At 40.1% G+C, this 18138-nt stretch overlaps 1 protein-coding gene across 1 annotated transcript in view; it reads left to right on the top strand.

Annotated features, from left to right (window-relative positions):
- Positions 1–11442, top strand: part of kctd16b (potassium channel tetramerization domain containing 16b) — a 63972-nt gene extending 52530 nt beyond the window's left edge. Inside the window, exon 2 of the mRNA XM_076102020.1 lies at positions 10979–11442. Coding sequence (XP_075958135.1) covers positions 10979–11442 — 464 coding nt within the window. The remainder of the gene's footprint in view (positions 1–10978) is intronic.
- The last annotated feature ends 6696 nt before the right edge of the window (positions 11443–18138 follow it).

Here is an 18138-nt window from a genome sequence, read left to right as displayed (position 1 = left end):
AAAAGATGAAAAACGGATCATCGTTTTTCCGATGATGATAATGGGGGAATTAAAATGAAATGAAGCGCCATTTAACCTCAGATCCTTGAGTTTGCAAGCAGAGCCATCCAAGATATGACTGAAACCATCACAGAGCAGCACAGTGTGAGGATTACTACAGTCATGGGGAAACATTCAGTAATCTGTCAGCAATTACATTTGTGAAAGTAACCTTCCCAACCTTGTGTGTGTGTGTGTAACAGATGGATAATGAGTGAACGTGTGTGACAGAGATAGTGGCTGGTGAGCGCTCTGCTGGGCAGTGATAATGCTTGTGCGATTGTTTGGCGATTACGGTCTTTGATTACAGTTAGTTGATCTTAGATAATTCATCACTGGACACTGTGTATGTTGCTCCTGACGGTTTTGGCAGTATGCACTTGTATTACCATGTCTTCACCAATTTTTCAAATGTTTACAGTGTGTATGCTCATAAACTTCAATGTTTTGTTTTACAACACCCAGCCACAGGTCAGATTCTTTCCTAAATTCAATATTGTTTTGTTCAATTTCACATCATACCAATACTTATTCCAGAGTGTTGTAAATTTGTCTGAATCTGCCTTTCAGAAGTTGCCACATCCTTCTCTCCGTACACCTTCCACCCTTTGACTGTAGAGTTTAGTTGTTATCTTTATTGATATTGCAGCACTCTACTGTATGTGCGGCCTGTATTTTTCTTCTACTGCTGCACGGTGCCAACATTTTCTGCGGCTTCAGGCTGCTCGCTCGGTTGCTTTCAGATTAAAAATCACTCTATTTTTCTCACTGTAAAGAATCACCTGGTTGTAGGCTCTCATCAATCACCCATGTTTGCCCACTGGGGACATAGCCACATTCACAAACATGAATGTTTAAAATCAGCACGAAAACTGCAGATGGAGACTGCTGCTAATAATTGATTTCACCCTCATTTTTTATTCTACCGGCATTTTGGTAAATCCAAGGGCCACTTTTACCCTTTGCATCGACGTTCTGTTGATATTTATCATTTACGTTTTAATAAGCAACATTATTGTTTGCTGTTCCAATTCATGAACATAAAAAGGATGGATAATTAATGAATGGGTCAAAGGTAAAGAGATAATGGAGGAATAGTAGATGTAGGATTCATTGACAGATATGTGGATTGATTGATGGCTGTGAGCAGACCTGAAGATAATATTACGGACCGGGAGTTGCAAAAAAGTGAACTAACAATGTGACAATCAATATATATTTTACATATGGCTGATTGATGTATTATCATGCAATAATAACACTCTAATGGCTGTGACACAACTCTGTGTGATCTTTATGTATTCTGAATGACCAAAAAAGGGGAATGCATAAATGCTATTGTTTCATCTCTACAACTTATGAAAGAAATGCTACAGCTGTTTTTTTCTAAAAAAAAGTTAAAGAAAGTTGTAAATACTGTATAAGCAGCAACAGTGTGAGCACTGATGGCCTGGCGCTCAGTGTGAGCTGTGAGAGACGGACCAGAGTCGTTTTTTTTTTCAGAGAAGGAGCATTCATTTGCATCATGATGAATGTTTAAGAGAGCAGTCTGTATTCGGTGGGTTGAAAGTGATAATTTGCAAGTATCATTAATGAATGCTAATGGGAGCTGGTGCCCATCCAAAAAACTCTAACATTTGAAGAGGAGGCTTGATTAGTAATCAGTAGGATTGTACTTTAAGATGGAAATGTCTCTGTGTCTATTCGGAAGTGTTTCAAACCGCCCAAGTCCCCTTTGTTACAATTAGGGCACTATGTTAGACATTAATGGGTAATGTTCAAACCTACTACAACTTCAAACCATAATTGCAAATTCTTTGCATTGTTCTGTTCCTAATCCACCCCTACTGCTACAAATTGTTTCTTCACATATCTTTGCATATTCAACTTGAAACGAGAATAAAAGCGAGTGCCAGTGGTATCACATTTATTCTCGAAACGTGCGCCAATTTTGCCAAAGTACCTCTTGTCAACGCTCAGGAAAAAGCCTGCCGCTGTGCTTCTGAAACATATGGTAAATTATACACGCACAAGCTTGTATTACATACATTTTAAGACAATTACTGTCACTTTATAATAGACACCCTGAGATTTACAGTAAAGACCCTAGGGCTGGAAGAGAGGAGAAAATCAATAGATAGAAAGAATGAGGGACAGCAATAGGGGAATACATGTGCTGCTAGAAATAGAAACTCCTGTCACCAAGCTGTGTCACTCTCAGAAGGGCAATGTAACATCTGCTTGTACGGAAGAGAGGAATTTCCACTCAGAAGACACACAAAACAAAACAATGTGAGTGCAGAAGCACACTCAGCGTGGCGTAGGACCCTTAAATACGGGGGTGAAAACACGTTGGCATAAAAGAAGTGGCTGGTTTGAAGAAGCTGAACAGTCAAACGTGTCATTTCACGCTGCCTTGCGACGAACTAATTATGCTGCATCAAGAGAAAGACAGGGAGAAGAAGAGAGAGGGAAGAGGGAGGGGTAAGAAATGCTTTATTCTCATTATCTATTATGCCAACCTTGCAAATATGGCTTGAACAAATAATCTGCTTAGAAACACACGCTGAATTTTCATCTGGCAGCTGATGTCTTTGTCCAGAGCTCATTCCCAGGGACAGTTCAATCAATATCTGACCAACTGAGCTTCTACCCACAGCGAGAAACCAGACAGCTGAGATGTAAAGCAGGCGCCTGCAGGTTCACACTTGACCAGCATCTGTCATGCTGAAGTGTCCTTGGGCAAGACTGAATTACTGCCAACTTTAGTTGCTGTTAAATGACCTCTCTTTGCCCTGCAGATTTAATAAAATAAAATATAATCTCTTGATATGTCACGGGAGTTCACGGTTAGGACCCAATAGCAAGACCACAGGAGACAGAAGTTGGTATAAACAGGTTTTATTTAGCCTGAATAAAGAGGACAGGAAGGTGTGGAGCCCGTGGTCCGACACCAGAGAGTAGGCAGATCGACGGTGTGAGTCCCGTGGCTCGACACCGGAGGGCTGGTAGCTTGACGGCGTGTGTAGTCTGTTAACACCACGGAGGGCACGGGGGATTCCCGCACCGACGGACACCGGAGGCAGGCGCTCGAGGCCGAAGATGCAACGGGGTTGAAGCGGGTGAAAGACGGTACGACCTGACAACCCCAGACTGCAGGACCAGAGTTTATATATTGCCAGGGGAATCGTTAGTGGGACCTGAGTCTGGTGTGTCAGCCTGCAGGAGGTGATTAGCTGAAGTAGCTGCAGCTGTGTGGCCATGGGAGGTGTCTGGTCTGACAGGGATCCTGACATGATAGGGATAAACACATTATCACATTGTTATTACATTTAACCTGTGATGGCATCAGGTTGTAACTTAGCGCTGGGCGCTGCTCCATTAACAATAAAATAAGACCAACTTTGTGGACCCAAAGAACATTTGTCTGAGCTTTTGAACCAAAATAGAATCCATTTCATAGCAGTGATATCAGCTCTGAACCAGAAAATAGACTCACATTCCAAGAAAAACCACACAGGGTACAGCCAGCGCCTCATCTTCCCTCTTCTCTGATTGATTCCTCTATGGCGCTACACATCGGTCTGATTCTCAAGGGAAAAACAAACTCTTTCTCTCTGTTCTCTCACTGTTGTCGCTCGGGTGGATTAAACACTCACTCATATAATCACAACTTTCCTTGAGATTGTAGTAAAAGCATATGAGAGTTAAGTGCATTAATGATCACTAACATACAGTAACTGTACGATCTGAGGCTTATACATAGAAGCTTGTGCTTTATATGTTGTTATGGCACCATTTGACAAAGACCTTATGTACTATCATTGCCATTCACTCTACAAAAAGAAACAAATTGGACAAACAGCATTATTGATATGAATCAACCAAACTGGGTCCAGTTAGCATCAGAACCGCAGTAATCTTGTGTATTAAAATAGTGTATTGATAGATTAGCTGTGGAATTGTGACTATTTGTACAAACAATTAACATTTATGTACAAACAAAGACATGCACGCTAGCTTGCTAGGCTTTCTTGCCTTATGGTCCAGTGCTATAAGTAATAAACGTTAATGTTAGGTCAGAGTAAAAAATGTTTAGAGAGGGAGAAATAAATGCTTAATTTCTTTACAAAATCCTCTAAAGCTAACATTTGGTATTTTACAGCCACATGTTAAATAATGTTTCAATTTCATGAATCCACTGGAGGACAGTATGACACAATGATTAAAGTGATAGAAGTAGATGAGGAGATGCAGGTTGGGTGGAGGTGGTTATATGAAAAAAAGGAAATTGCAACACTATCACAAAATAAGCTTTGATGGTATGTAAGAAGTGTCTGAGTGCATAAAGTTCACACATTATGTAGCTTAACTCTAATGACAATGATTGTCAAAACAAATGCTGAAAGGACTGGATTCAAATTATTTACAATCAGTGAGTTTATCTTTCACAACTGTTCTTGGTGTTCTCTGGCCCTATTGTTAGATAACCTAGCTAATTTGCATTATTTCCAGATATTAGAACTGGTCCGACCAGTTGTCTGTTCAGTACAAATTCAATTACGCTTCAAATTACTGCTGACTTGCCAAAATATAGAAATAGGAAGAACAATAAGTTAGCAAGAGAGAAAAAACTAAACATAAAAAAAACATTGAACAGAAATGAAAATGGAAAAGTGACAGGAGGAGAAGGCGTACAGAGCGAGACACGGTGACGAAGAGATGCAGATGGCAGAGTCGAGGTGGGAAGCAGAAGAAAGAACTGACGGAGAGGAAGTGATGGATAGAAGAGGTTTATTTGCTTTTGTTGTGCCAACATCATTTATCTCAGGTGAGCAGCCTCCCAGTGCTGAGAGGCTGTATGACAGAAATCAATCAGAGGGCAATCGTCCATACACTTCCCCTGATGCCCCAACCCATCGATACAGACATTAGGAGGGGACTGCTACAGGAGAGATACATGGGGAGAGGAGAGAAAGCTGGAAAGAAATGGAGGACAAGAAAATAAATCAAAATGGAAAAAGAGAGAAGAGATGGCAACGTATTGTGCATGTGTGTGCCCTTTATGTGATCCCCAAACACTCCACAGTCTGTAGCCTTTCCCTTATTTTGAATCTCTACTCAATGAGGAAAACATTTACAGAACATCTACAGAAGACCTAACATGATGATCTTATCTGCTGCAATATTTTAGAAACAAAAGAAAATCGTGCTCCATGAGTTTAAAGACATTTGAAATTAAAACCGCTGATGGGGTTTAATGGGGTTTAATGGGGTTTAATGGGGATGGAAGAAGACAATAGAATTAAAGGAGCTTGCTCATGTTCTCAGTCATTCAGTGCTTACTGCCTACCTCTAGAGTGTGTACTGATGTGGACAAGCATCACAAGTCAAATGGCTATGTTCAGGTTAATAGATAGTGTGGTGATATATAGGTCAATGGTTGGGGCTAAATTCTGCCAATCTTAGGGAAAATTCACAATCTGAAATCCGGGTGGCAAAACACCACTTATCAAATTCTGTAGGTATACTAAGCCAACATTGTATAAGTCAACAAGATAACATGAAATGTATTAATTTCAAGTGATATATTGTCAGCCGATGTACGGAAATTGGGTTTGTACTGAATGTGTTTGAGTGCGTGAGCGTATGTTCATTCTATTTAATTGTGAGCACAGTGAGAGTCAGCCAGGTCTTTTTACTGACCAGAGCTAACACAAGTTGTGAAGCTACCTGCTGGGATCAATACATCAGAGCCCGGAGCACCTGTCAGGAAGCATTCTGTGTGTGTGTGTGTTTGTGTGTGTGTGTGTGTGTGTGTGTGTGTGTGTGTTTGCGTGTGTGTGTGTGTGTAATAGCATGTGACATCAGTCAGACCTCCTGCCCACTTCCCTGGAAGAGAAACAACATGAGATCACATGAATCAACTGCTGCATGTACAGTACAACACAAGGCACCGACACACACACACACACACACACACAGGATGTGTGTGCTGAGTGATGCTGGCCAGAGGCACGGCCGACAGTCTGACACCTTTGATGACACGAATGGGAACCCCACCTGACATCAGCCTCCCTTTCACTGCCCAACGGCATACAGATAATAGTTCCAAGGCCAATGTCACTTACACACAGAGGGATGACCACAGGCGTCCTCACTTGCCATTGGTGCATACTTTACACACACACACGCCGCACTACAACATGTATAATATAGCCGATATGGAGGAAGTGAGGTGCCAGTGAAAAACACAAACAAACCTGAAAAAAGGCTCTCGCCTATGGTGCATCATCTGTCACATGTTACACATATGTGCCTGTACTGTGACGGCCACCGTACACGCATGCATTCCTATGTGCATAAACGCACGCACGCACGCACGCACGCACGCACGCACGCACGCACGCACGCACGCACGCACGCACGCACGCACGCACGCACGCACGCACGCACGCACGCACGCACGCACGCACACACACACACACACACACACACACACACACACACACACACACACACACACACACACACACACACACACACACACACACACACACACACACACACACACACACAACATCCTGCCCTCAGCCCTGAAGGAAAGCGTGACCTTACTCTCACATGAGAGCACAGCATGCCACATATACTACATTAGGCCTACACATACTGTGGACAACATCTACATTTACACCCGCCTGCCGAAGCATGTTCAGAAACACACACGGAAACTGAGAAAGATTAAGGAGTACAGAAACGCACAAATAAACTTTGTTTTATGTACAATTCTTTTCTTTACTCTTTTTGTTACCTAATTTGCAATCTGGGCATAAACGTAACGCAAGTCATAAGCACATTATTAATTCAGTCTTCTTGCCATAACAAAGTCATATAACTAAGTTATATGACACTAAATCACTAGATTTGCTGACCAAAGATGCCCCTTTTCCCTGCCGTAAATGTAAACAGTTAAACACAATCTCACTTAGGAGCAGCTCAGTACAAGCAAAGTCTTTTCTGTTGGTCCCTGTGGCCGATTTGGGATTAACTGCCATGCTCAGGAATCCAAGGCAAGCGCTCCTGGCACACTTTCTTGCCCAATTTTAGCCTGAGGGTCCAAGTTTCAGCTGGCTGCCTTCCAGCCATAAGTCCTCTTGTCTTTATTTTGGGTTGCTGTTTTTACATTTAACAATGCAGGAGATGGACATGTAGCTATGTACAGTCAAGTTTGAATAGATTACTATGATCTGAGGGTGCTTGATGTCATCACAAGACATGTGGTGATGGCTGAGCCGGCAGCTCGCAGTTAACAGTGCTTACAGTGCAAACCAGGGTGTCACCTGGGCCTGTCTCAGCTCCACTAACGATCAACAGCGTTGACCATTTTAAAATTCTAAAATTCTAAAATTCCTCTTCTATGACGATGACTAGACAGGAAATTGGTCATTCTCTAATATTCATGCATGCTTTTTTCACAAGATGTACAAATACAATGCCCCAGTAAGTGGAGTGCTAAGGTATGATGGGGAAATGTATCGCAGTTCCTGCAGTTTAAATGACCTCAAGAGCTGAAAGTGAAGCTAACTTTCAACTAGAAATGTTCACCTAGAGTGATGGATGCAGGCATCCTTTGGGCCAGTCACAAGTAACAAGATGCATAATTCCTCCCCAGTATAATTAAAATCCATCAATTTATGTGGCAGCTATTGCCTTTTCACTCTGAAACCTTGACCTTTAATTATGGCACCTCTATCAGTATACATTTTGAATCTCCAGAGCACACTGTCAAAATGCATCATTAACCTACGGTGAGACAAAATAGCCTGAACTTTAGGATCCTTGCATTGGATCGGGATCAAGTTATGCAACGGTTTCCTTTGTGGATTCCTAAAATGGAGGAGTTACTGTGTGATGCAGAAAAATGTACCTGACTTCAGTGAATCGCCTGTAAGAAGCAATAAAAAATAGAAATTAGTTCAACCAGACAGAAAATGAGACAAAAATAACTGAATAAACATTACATAAACAGTGATTAAATTGTCACCTTAATTAGCAAGATATTATAACCAGACAGTGTAAATACCAATGAGAAAATGCAGGTCTTTAAATTTACACTTTTTTTTTTTAATTTCAATTAGCAGGGTTAATTGGTTTTACCACTAACATGACTGAATGTGCTACAAAGCATCAACACTGCACGCTGATACATCCTTTTGGGAACCTAATTAAAGTATCACTGTGTAGCTGAGAGAGGCGATACAACTCAATAACCTATTTTACAAATCTCAGTTATCAGTGCTTGGATTTTAAAGTCCCTGTATGTGGTGGTCCCAATTGAATTATTTGTTGAACAATTTGTCATGAAGCTTAAGGTTTGACAGGAAATCTAAAGCGATCAATCAGACCCCTCCCTGGTAGTCTTAAGTGTTAGCGAGGCTAATAGCGAGACACACTACCTGTAAATTAAAGCAGCGTGTTGCTGTCAAGACTCACTGTGTCATGAGCTACGCAGAGGTTTAATCAGAATGTCATATAGTGTACAGATGAAAGGCCACACACGCACACACACACACACACGCAAGGCTCTTTAAGACATTTGTTACAGCTGCTTTAGCCGTCTCATCGTGTTAATGTTATTTGGACGGGCAGATTGGCTACTGGCAGACTTAACAATTCACCAGAGTCTGGGGCCATTTTTCAAAACACCAATTACGAGTTTGTATCTCATCGTGTCATCGATCAGAGAGCTAGCTATTCACTCAGAGTGACATAAATTAACTCATGTGTCCCTAAACAAAGGTTTGGGGGGGGAGACATAATTGCACCCATCATGGGGTTATGTCCTTTATCCAGCAACTGTATAACAAACAGGCTGATACATTTCTAATTGTATGTGTACCTTTAAATCACACTATTAGAGCTTAGTGTATTCTCTATATTTTGTGTGTTTGTGCATGTGAGAGCTGTAAAATGCCTGTGGTAATGGAAAAGATCCAGAGCTGCTGTGGGTGACAAAGGGTGTAGCGTTCCATTTCTGTCACTGCCTTGGATGTGTGATGTTCATTTAATATACAGTAGGCAGCAGTGTGTGTGTGGGTGTGTTTTATCCATCTTGTGGGGACTAAATCTGTTTACAGTCACATCGTGGTGATTTGCCTTCTTTATGGGGACAAAATGTCTGTCTTCATAACGTACATCATTATATTTTAGCGTGAAGACTTGGTTTAAGGTTTACGATTAGGCTGGTAGCAATATATATATATATTTATATATTTATTTTTTCTTTTCTGGACTTAATATGTGTCCTTAGAATAACAGTTGGTGCAAGTGTCAAAGTCGTCCAAGAAATATTTATTCAGTTTATACTGACATAAATATAGTTACAATATGTGGTAACTGTTTTTTGAGTGGTACTCAGAGGAACAAATATTGGTCGGATGAATTGATTTCTGTTCCGCTGCCTCTCCGTAAACAAACCAAATATGTTGCTGAGGACAGGAAGTAAAAGCAGGGGGGCCATTTATTTTAAGCAGCATTATTTATAGTCTTGTTCTATCTCGTTTGAAGTGAAATGCACATGAAAATAAACAACAGTGCTATTGAATGATGAGTAGAGGATGCATCAAAAGCGGAAGCCTGTGCTCATGTTTGAGGGGCGGGTCTCAAAATCAGAATGGAGGGACGTCGCCTGTGTGTGTGTGTTTGCCTTTAGGGGTTTTGATCTCTCTCCTCACTAAACAGAGTGGAGTCCATCAGCAACAGATACCCTTTCAATTATTCAGGAGGTTAGCATGAAAAATAAATGGCTTCTTCCTGCAGTGAGAGGTAGGTTGCTGCTCTGGTTCCAGTGAGTCGTTCAGCCTTTCGCTGTACACCCACACAGAGGACAGGCTGGGCAATAGCTTTCTTTCATTGCTATGATTGCGGATCACTGCATTTTTTCTCGTTATTGATTCAAGACCACAACTTCTGGGCAGCGGCCTCAAACTCATCATCAGTGTGAGATATCTCTCAACTTTTTTTATGACTCACTGGAAGTTCCAGGTCAGGTGAAAACAGTTGTGGTACTCAAGTGTAATGATGGTATGTTTGAGAGATAATCAGTTTAATAGAAACTCTCGTCTGACCTGTACCACTTCAATTCCAAGCATTGCACAAAATTTGAAAAAAACGGTACTGTCACGGTACTTAAACTATAACACCCAGTTAAGACCTGTAATACATTGAAAAGGTATCATTTTAATGCTGCTGAAACTATGTCACCTAGACATCTCTTAACCTGGAAAATCACTACATCAAAGCTCACTCGGCTTTTTTATATATTATTATTTATTTCTAAGAAAACGACTCCAGTCATGTTGATTGGAAGGTTTTTAGAGTTTAGAGTTTAACCTCTACTCATTATTAAATTGCCAGACTCTAGTTTTATACGTTGTTTGTCAGTAACAATATTGCTGCAATATAGTGTATAATAAAGTTGAAATACCATTGTCATTAGAGTTTTACTGTAAATACATTCATATAATGTAAATCTGGACGTTCGTGGTGTGTTTTGCAATTGGTTTTAGCTCTTTCACTTGTTTCAAGTGACAGCATGGAGCTATGAGGGTAGCTCTCTGAACAATGTACAGTAGGCTTGTCCCACAGACAGCCAGCTCATTTCCATATTTAGACGAGAAGCAAGCCAGGTGTCTCTGACGGCACGTCACTTTGTTCCAGGTGATATCCATTTGGCTAAAGCTGACCTTCCCTTTTGTGTGTCTTCAGTGCTTCTTACTTTGTCTTTCTTCTCCTGTCTGACTAATTTGTGGCTCTCTTTGTGTCACCGTCTCGTTTTACGCTTCATGATGATCGGCCTCGAAAGAAAGAACAGAGGGAAAAGAATAGCTCTGCCTTAACTCTAATGTAAGCTTCCTCTCCTGGTTTTGTCTCTTTCCAGGTGGTACATCACGTTGGTCCTCCCCTGGATGTGACTGCTGCTGCAAGAACCACAAGGGTGACGGCGAGGGCGAGAGCGGCACCTCGTTCAACGAGCTCTCCACCTCCAGCTCTGAGAGCCAGTCAGAGGCCAGCTCTCCCCAGGGAACAGTCATCTGCGGCCCGGTCAGCCGCCAGTCACACCCCCACGCCAACGTCCAAACCCTGGACAGGCCGCCGAAAAAGGGCCCCATCGCCATGCTCCAGCAGTCCGAGCAGCGGCGGAAGAGTGACTTGTTGCGCACACTCACGGCGAGCTCCCGCGACACCAGCACATGCAAGAAACGTCCAGCAAAAGAGAAGCCGACGGTCGAGGAGGAGTTGGAAAAGTGCATTCAAGACTTCCACAAGATCAAGATCCCAGAGAGGTTCCCCGAGAAGAAGTACATGTGGCAGGCCGACTTGCTGAGAAAGTACCGCGTCTGAGCCAGGAAACTGGACAGAGGGTGCAGACACATGAGGCCAAGGATCAGTTTACATGTTTTTTGATCATGACTTTTGCAACAAAAGGGAGATAACACCTAACTCATTAGAATCCGGTTACTGGGAGAAATGTCACCTTCATGCCAGTAGGTTGAAAGTCTACACAGAAGCTAGTAAAAAGCATAAAAACAAGACTGTTCTCTTATTGACATAGTACGTATGTGTGTGTATGTAGTTTAGGTCTACTGTATGTACCGTACGTATGTGCCGCACTTGCTGAATGCTTCACAGCCTTGAATAATTATATCCCTGAGGACTAATCCATGTGGGTGAAAGACAACCTCTATGAGCCGATCAACCAACTGAAGGCTTGCTAATGGCTACAATGGGGGTTATCGAGGGTTACTGGACTACACACACTGTCATCCGTCATAATTTCCATGGAAAACCATCACCGGAGCTACAGTTTTAGTCCACAAAGACGAACTGATTTAGTATGTGAATGTGTGTTAATGTGTGTGTGTGTGTGTGTGTGTTCGCACCCAGGTGGCCTAGAGGTCATGAATAAATCTACATCAGGAACCATTAATAATTCATGCTGTCCCGACAGTGCTCTCACTATAAATACTCCTAGAGCGCTCCACTGCCAGGTTGGCGTAAACAGCTGGGTCAATTACTTAACTTTTAGGCAACATTTGGGGACTTTTGAAGCAGGAGGCGGTACAATTTCACCAGCGGCACAATTCATTTTCTTCTTCTAATATCAGTTATGTTGCAAACGTACCCCGAGTGAATCAAACTACCCTGCATTGCATTGATTTTTGCTGTGTTGGCTGGATGTGGAGCAATTCCCAGGTTACTGTGTGAAAGATAAGTGAAAGAGTGAAGGATTGTGTTTGATGGTCAAACCATGGGGGGAAAGGTTCCATAAAGAAAAGTCCTGATTCAACACACACTTTTCCAATTACATCATAGCCTTTTTAGCCAATAACTTTATCAAAAAGAACACAACACTCGCATTCATTCCCACAGAGAAGGCGATCAATTGTGAGGTCATTTAAACCATGCCATATGACACCTACATTAAATAGACAGAATGGCTACACAGGCTAACCCATCAACACAGACGGATGCTTTCTGCCCGGACTGTTGACATGGTGATTGATAGTTATTGACGATAGGGCACAGTGAAAGAGCTGATAGATGTGGTTCTTCTTTACAGTAATGAATGAAGCCCCTGGGTAACATACAAAGACAAGCTGGTTATGTATTTAGTGAAAATTAGCCATTATTCATGTATGGATTGATGTTTTCCTGGTTCAGTTATTGTGATGTATTGTGTTGTGGTTACAGAAACAACAAAGATGGCAGACATCTATTTCTAAAAGAGTGCAATTCAAGAACACAATTTCATTTCCCCAGTAGGTTGATTTTTTTTATTCAGGTTGCAAATTATGTTGTTGATGACTGCAGAGGGTGAAAGCACACAGGCATTCAGTGATGTCGTAAATGTGAAACATTGCTTTTCAGTTATGATGGCAAACTTTTGAAGATGATAAATGCCATTCAACACATCCCTTTTTAATATAGTTCATTGTTTATTTAAACAGGTAGTGTTACTGACATCACAATCTCTGTTTTAGGAGAGACGCATGCAAAAGAGAGAACATATAGAAAAAGGATTGGACGTATGTTGTCCAGCGGATTGTACAACTAAGGAAACAAATACATGATTCAGTGACAATTAGAGTTCAAAATGAAAAAAATATTTTATTAGCAGCTTGTACTGTGAGAAGCAAATTAAAAGCATGATGTCCAAAGTACTGTGGAAGGAAGCTTCAATGACCTGAGACAAATTTGATCAGATTTAGTTTAAGTTTCCATCAGAGGGAAGTAGCTGATAAGATAAACAACTGCATACAGAGACAAGTTTGTTGGTCCCAGCTTAAAAATCAAGTTATTTCTGAATAGTGTGATAGACAGCTATGATGAAAAGATGTAGTTATAAATATTGATGAACTGTCTTGTACAGATGATAGTTCAGAAAGGCCGTCTTGGTAGTAGTAGTAGGACAATAAAAAAAAGAGGACACAGTGGAAAGCATTTTCACGGTGAAGCATAATTCAAGTTCTCAATATGTTTTGTTATTGCAGCTTATGAACGTGTAGAGGAATGGGCCTTATAAACAATCATAGCTTTTACACAGCACAAAGTTTAAAGTTAAATTAAAAGCACACACACATATGCATATATAAAATATGCATCATATAATGTTATTCAAAGATCAGTTTATTTAAAAAAATACCCCAATTTAAAAATGTTCTATTATACTTATTTTTCTATCTAAAGGCCTTTAAATGAATAGATTATCCAATGCCCTTATGTTGCCCATAACATGTATTTCCTGTAAGAGAAGTGGTTCATGGGTAGTAAGATATTTGTAGTTATATATATTCAGTGGTGCCCATATGTCTGCTGTGGTTTATTATAGTATACATTAATATGGTTGCAATAGGCGCTAGATGCAAACCAACCATTTTCCTCATGTCCATACAATGAATATGACATATTTTTCTACAATACTGGGATATTACATTTTCATTTTGGAGTCATTTATCTTATGAGCTGAAGTTGAGATATGTTAATGCACACCCCACAATATATGTAAATAAACACCATAAATCATACCTAACCAGAATAATGTATTATACTATCTGTATATAACACGCAAATCCATGAGGTGTGGCTGCCGCGCTGTTTTTAGTGATGCAGTAGACTGACGCTAATGTAATACTGCCATTCCTGTTTTATCATTTAGAGTATTGGCCCATCAGCGACGCGGAAACACCTATAACATATTATAGCCTATATTTACCACTATAACAAATGATGAGCAACTTGCTTTCTGAGACAACATAATCATAAACTGGTTGTCAGCACATTCGTCTGACAGCGCAACACAAGCAACACAAGCATTCACTGGTGACAAAGACATTTCAGCAATGCTGGATTGAAATCAATAAATCTGAAGATGTTCATGCCTTAAAACAAACAATCTATCCCTGAAGCGTTTGCTACCGTGCAGTGCAGTCAGAAGGTGTTGTGTGCATTTGTTGTTGTTTAGGCTCTGTACTCTGGGACATAGGATTTGAAATGAAACAACAGCTATGAAGTTAAAGTGCTGACGTTCAGCTTCTAACAGTGTTTGGGAGTTATTTACATCCCCATTGGGTGAATACTGAATCGTGTCCTCATAACGTACATCAGTACATTTTAGGGTGAAGAATTAAGGTTTACGATTAGGCTGGTAGCAATATATAATAGTAAACAGCACTTTTTCCCCAATTTCAGGACAATACAACAGGACAACATTTCTACATTTACCAATAAGTCAAAGCTGAGAATCAGAACTTAAACATAACAGTCTCATGTGCTGGAGTTATGAGCCAACTCACAACAAAACAGACTGCACTATATAACATGTGTAGTGGTGTTGTATTCTCGGTTAGCGTTCCTGGTCTGAACCAAAGGAAAAAATGTTCACACTTTTTTTACAGGTTTTTAGTTGTTGACTTGCATACAGCACAGTAAGTTCACACTGGCCAGTTACAAACAACGAGGACTCATGATTATAAGTCACATGTATTCTGGTCTCCAAACAGCTTGTAAATACAGGAGGAAATTGCTGAATTTTAGCGTTAGGCCAGACAATAGTTTGCCTTTGGTTGATTATTGCTTTAAGCTTTCCGAGAACAGCATGCTGACTGAAGATACTGTATAAAGATGTTTCTCTTTTACTTATAAATGTGTGTTTTCAGCTGCTGGCACAACTATTATCTGGCCAAATGATCCAACACAGTTTGAATAAACATGATCCATATAAAAGATGAACATCTCTGATTATCAAGAGAGAACTGTTGCATAGCGTTTTGCATATTTTTGTTTGTAAAGTTAATTTTGACATCCGCAGTAGATAGTCTTGTGCTGCTTTTATTCAGTCCAGCTTAAGCAAAGGGATACTAGGAACCGTGTTTGCTTGACTCTGCCTACCATTTTAAAAATGTGTTGGGTTTTGTTTACTTTGAGATGATTCAACATCAAGGTCGGTCGGTCATGGAAATCTATCTGAGAGCATTTTCAAACACAGATTTGTCTTAAGACGGGAGAAATGCTGTTGAACAGACACAGAGGGAAAATGCATACCAAGACACCCGGTGGCCTTCTAGAGTAGAATACAGCTGTTTTTGCACAATGTATAGAGTTATACAGAAACACAAACAAGTATTTGAAAAAGAGTTAAATCAATAATCACCTTACATGCACAACACAGTCACAAATATTGTGTCTGTCATGAGAGAGAAAGCTAACCAGTTTTCACCTTTAGAGCACATAAATTGATATTCAGTTCTTTGGGCCTGAAAAAAAAAAAAAAAAAAGAAGATATAAAACTAATTGAAAAAGAATGACTTCAATTTGGTTTTTAGTCAAATGTGATGTATGAAAAAGAAGAGCGACTGAAGTGATGTTTAAGTATGTGAATTAATGTGATCTTGGAGTGCCCGTCTACAGATTTTCCTTCCTGAAGTTATGGTCATAACCTGCAAGTGAAGCCAATGTACATGACTGCAGGCCCTGTTATTTTCCTCCTGTCTTTGAATTTGTCAAAATCATCTATTCCGATAGCACCTGGCACATACTGTTTGGAACAAGAGGGCGTCTGTTTTTATGTATGTTGTTCTGACACTAAAAAGGAAAAGAAAAAATGGTTCAGATACATTGTGAGCATGTTGGTATACAAAACATATAACAGATTTAACTTAGTCTGTTCTTGTGAAAAAGATTATGTCAAAAAACTGATATTTAACAGAAAAAAGAAAACTTGCAAAAAAAAACAAAAGAAGAAAAAAAAAAGATAAGCACAAATGTGTTGATAGTGTCTGCTGTTCCTCCACAGGTGTATAACATCAAATAAAAAGTCTGCAGTGTGACTGAGCTCCTGCAAAACAGAGTTATTCTCACCCCAGGCATATGAAAATAGTTCATGGAAATATTTGTTTCACCATAAATCCTTCAGAAAATATGATATAGTATTTTGGTACTATGGAATTAGGAAAACATGCCTATCAAATTATACATAGATGTATGTCCAGAAACTAAATTATTGTTTCCCATTAACAGCCAAACATCTGTGGTGAGAGTTACCCTGTATTCCAGGTGTTACCATGTCTACCTTTAGAGTTCAAATCATCTGAGAGTCTTTAGATACAAAGCATATAGTCATTTTGAAAATGTATGACGACAACAATAAACAAGACATTCTGTACAGCGACCTAAGACTTTCCTTTATTCCTAGTTCTCATCTGCCTTTGCTGTGGTGGTCAATAATCCTCTGGGGTCCACACAATATCAAGAAAGATAGTGAATCTTTGAAATTGATCATTCATTTGAGATTAATTGTTTTTTACAGATGAGTGAATCTGAAGGTGAGCTGATCAGCTGCCCTCAGTTGAAAAACGGTGAGACGCTCATACCAAACTGCTGCATTGAAATACTGTCTATTGTGGCAAAGTGTTAGTGTTTATAGTCATATTATTGGGCACTGGCTGTATAATATCAGCCTTTTTGGTTAGATCCTATATTCCAGGGGTCACTAATAGGCTGACCGCGTTCAGCGATCCAGGAAACACTACCGACCATTTCCATGCGTTGTAAATCGTATCACGTGATGCTACTCAGCCAATCAAATATGTGTATTCCGATAAGCATTGCAGCTTTAGGGAGATATTCACTCACAGGGGAGAGACGGGTGAGAGGCCGAGTCGTTCATGTCATTCTCCAAAGAGAGGGATGTGGACAGCTTAACCTGAGCTTTTAACCAAGAATGGTCAGACTCTTGTGTTTATTATTCCAATGGACAGTTCAAAACCAGTGTGTCTCATATGTACAGAGACCGTGGCAATTATTAAAAGCGGCAATGTGAAGCACCACTATGAGACAAAGCACAAATCTTTTCAGCAAACCCACTCAAAGACGAAATAAAGGCACAGAAAATAAACAATTTATGAGCCCTGCATGATCAGAATCCTAACACATTAATTCACTGCCCAACAATGATGTAAACAGAGAGGAGAATAGCTGAAACAAGTGGTTTCAATAACCACAGATAAAGTCCCCGCACACAAAATGTACAGACTACATACAGACATTGATACTTCAATATATATGGGACGAGATCATAGCGCACGTTAGACATTATTGTGATGTTCCGGACCTTTGTATGAGGAGATTCTCTCTAACTGGACCTCGTTGAATATTAATTGAATACCTCTGTCCTAGTCTAATACATAACATGCCTGCAACTGCATCAATCAGAGTTTTACTTGAAACAAGATGTCCTCATATTTCATCACATTAGCCCAATGCACTGTTTACTTTCTAAAAACAAATTAAAACGTTGTTTGTTTGTTTTTTAGTTCAGTGTGTGCTCATTTCATGAAATAAAACATTAATATTGACATTGACGATAACTTGAGGTACTGCAATCTACAGCATATGTTCATTTTTTTGTTATGCAGGTGTAGGAAGGAAAGGTGAGTTGTATTGCTTCCTCTAAAATCAATTCCTATTTACTGTGAATATAGTGATATATTTATATACTTTACTATTGAACCATATTTACACTCAATACATTTTATAAGT

The sequence above is a fragment of the Anarhichas minor genome, unplaced genomic scaffold (assembly GCF_050575085.1).
Source record: "Anarhichas minor isolate MPS153535 unplaced genomic scaffold, ASM5057508v1 ptg000027l, whole genome shotgun sequence".
NCBI classification, from domain to species: domain Eukaryota; kingdom Metazoa; phylum Chordata; class Actinopteri; order Perciformes; family Anarhichadidae; genus Anarhichas; species Anarhichas minor.
This window is presented reverse-complemented; position numbering and strand designations above follow the sequence as displayed.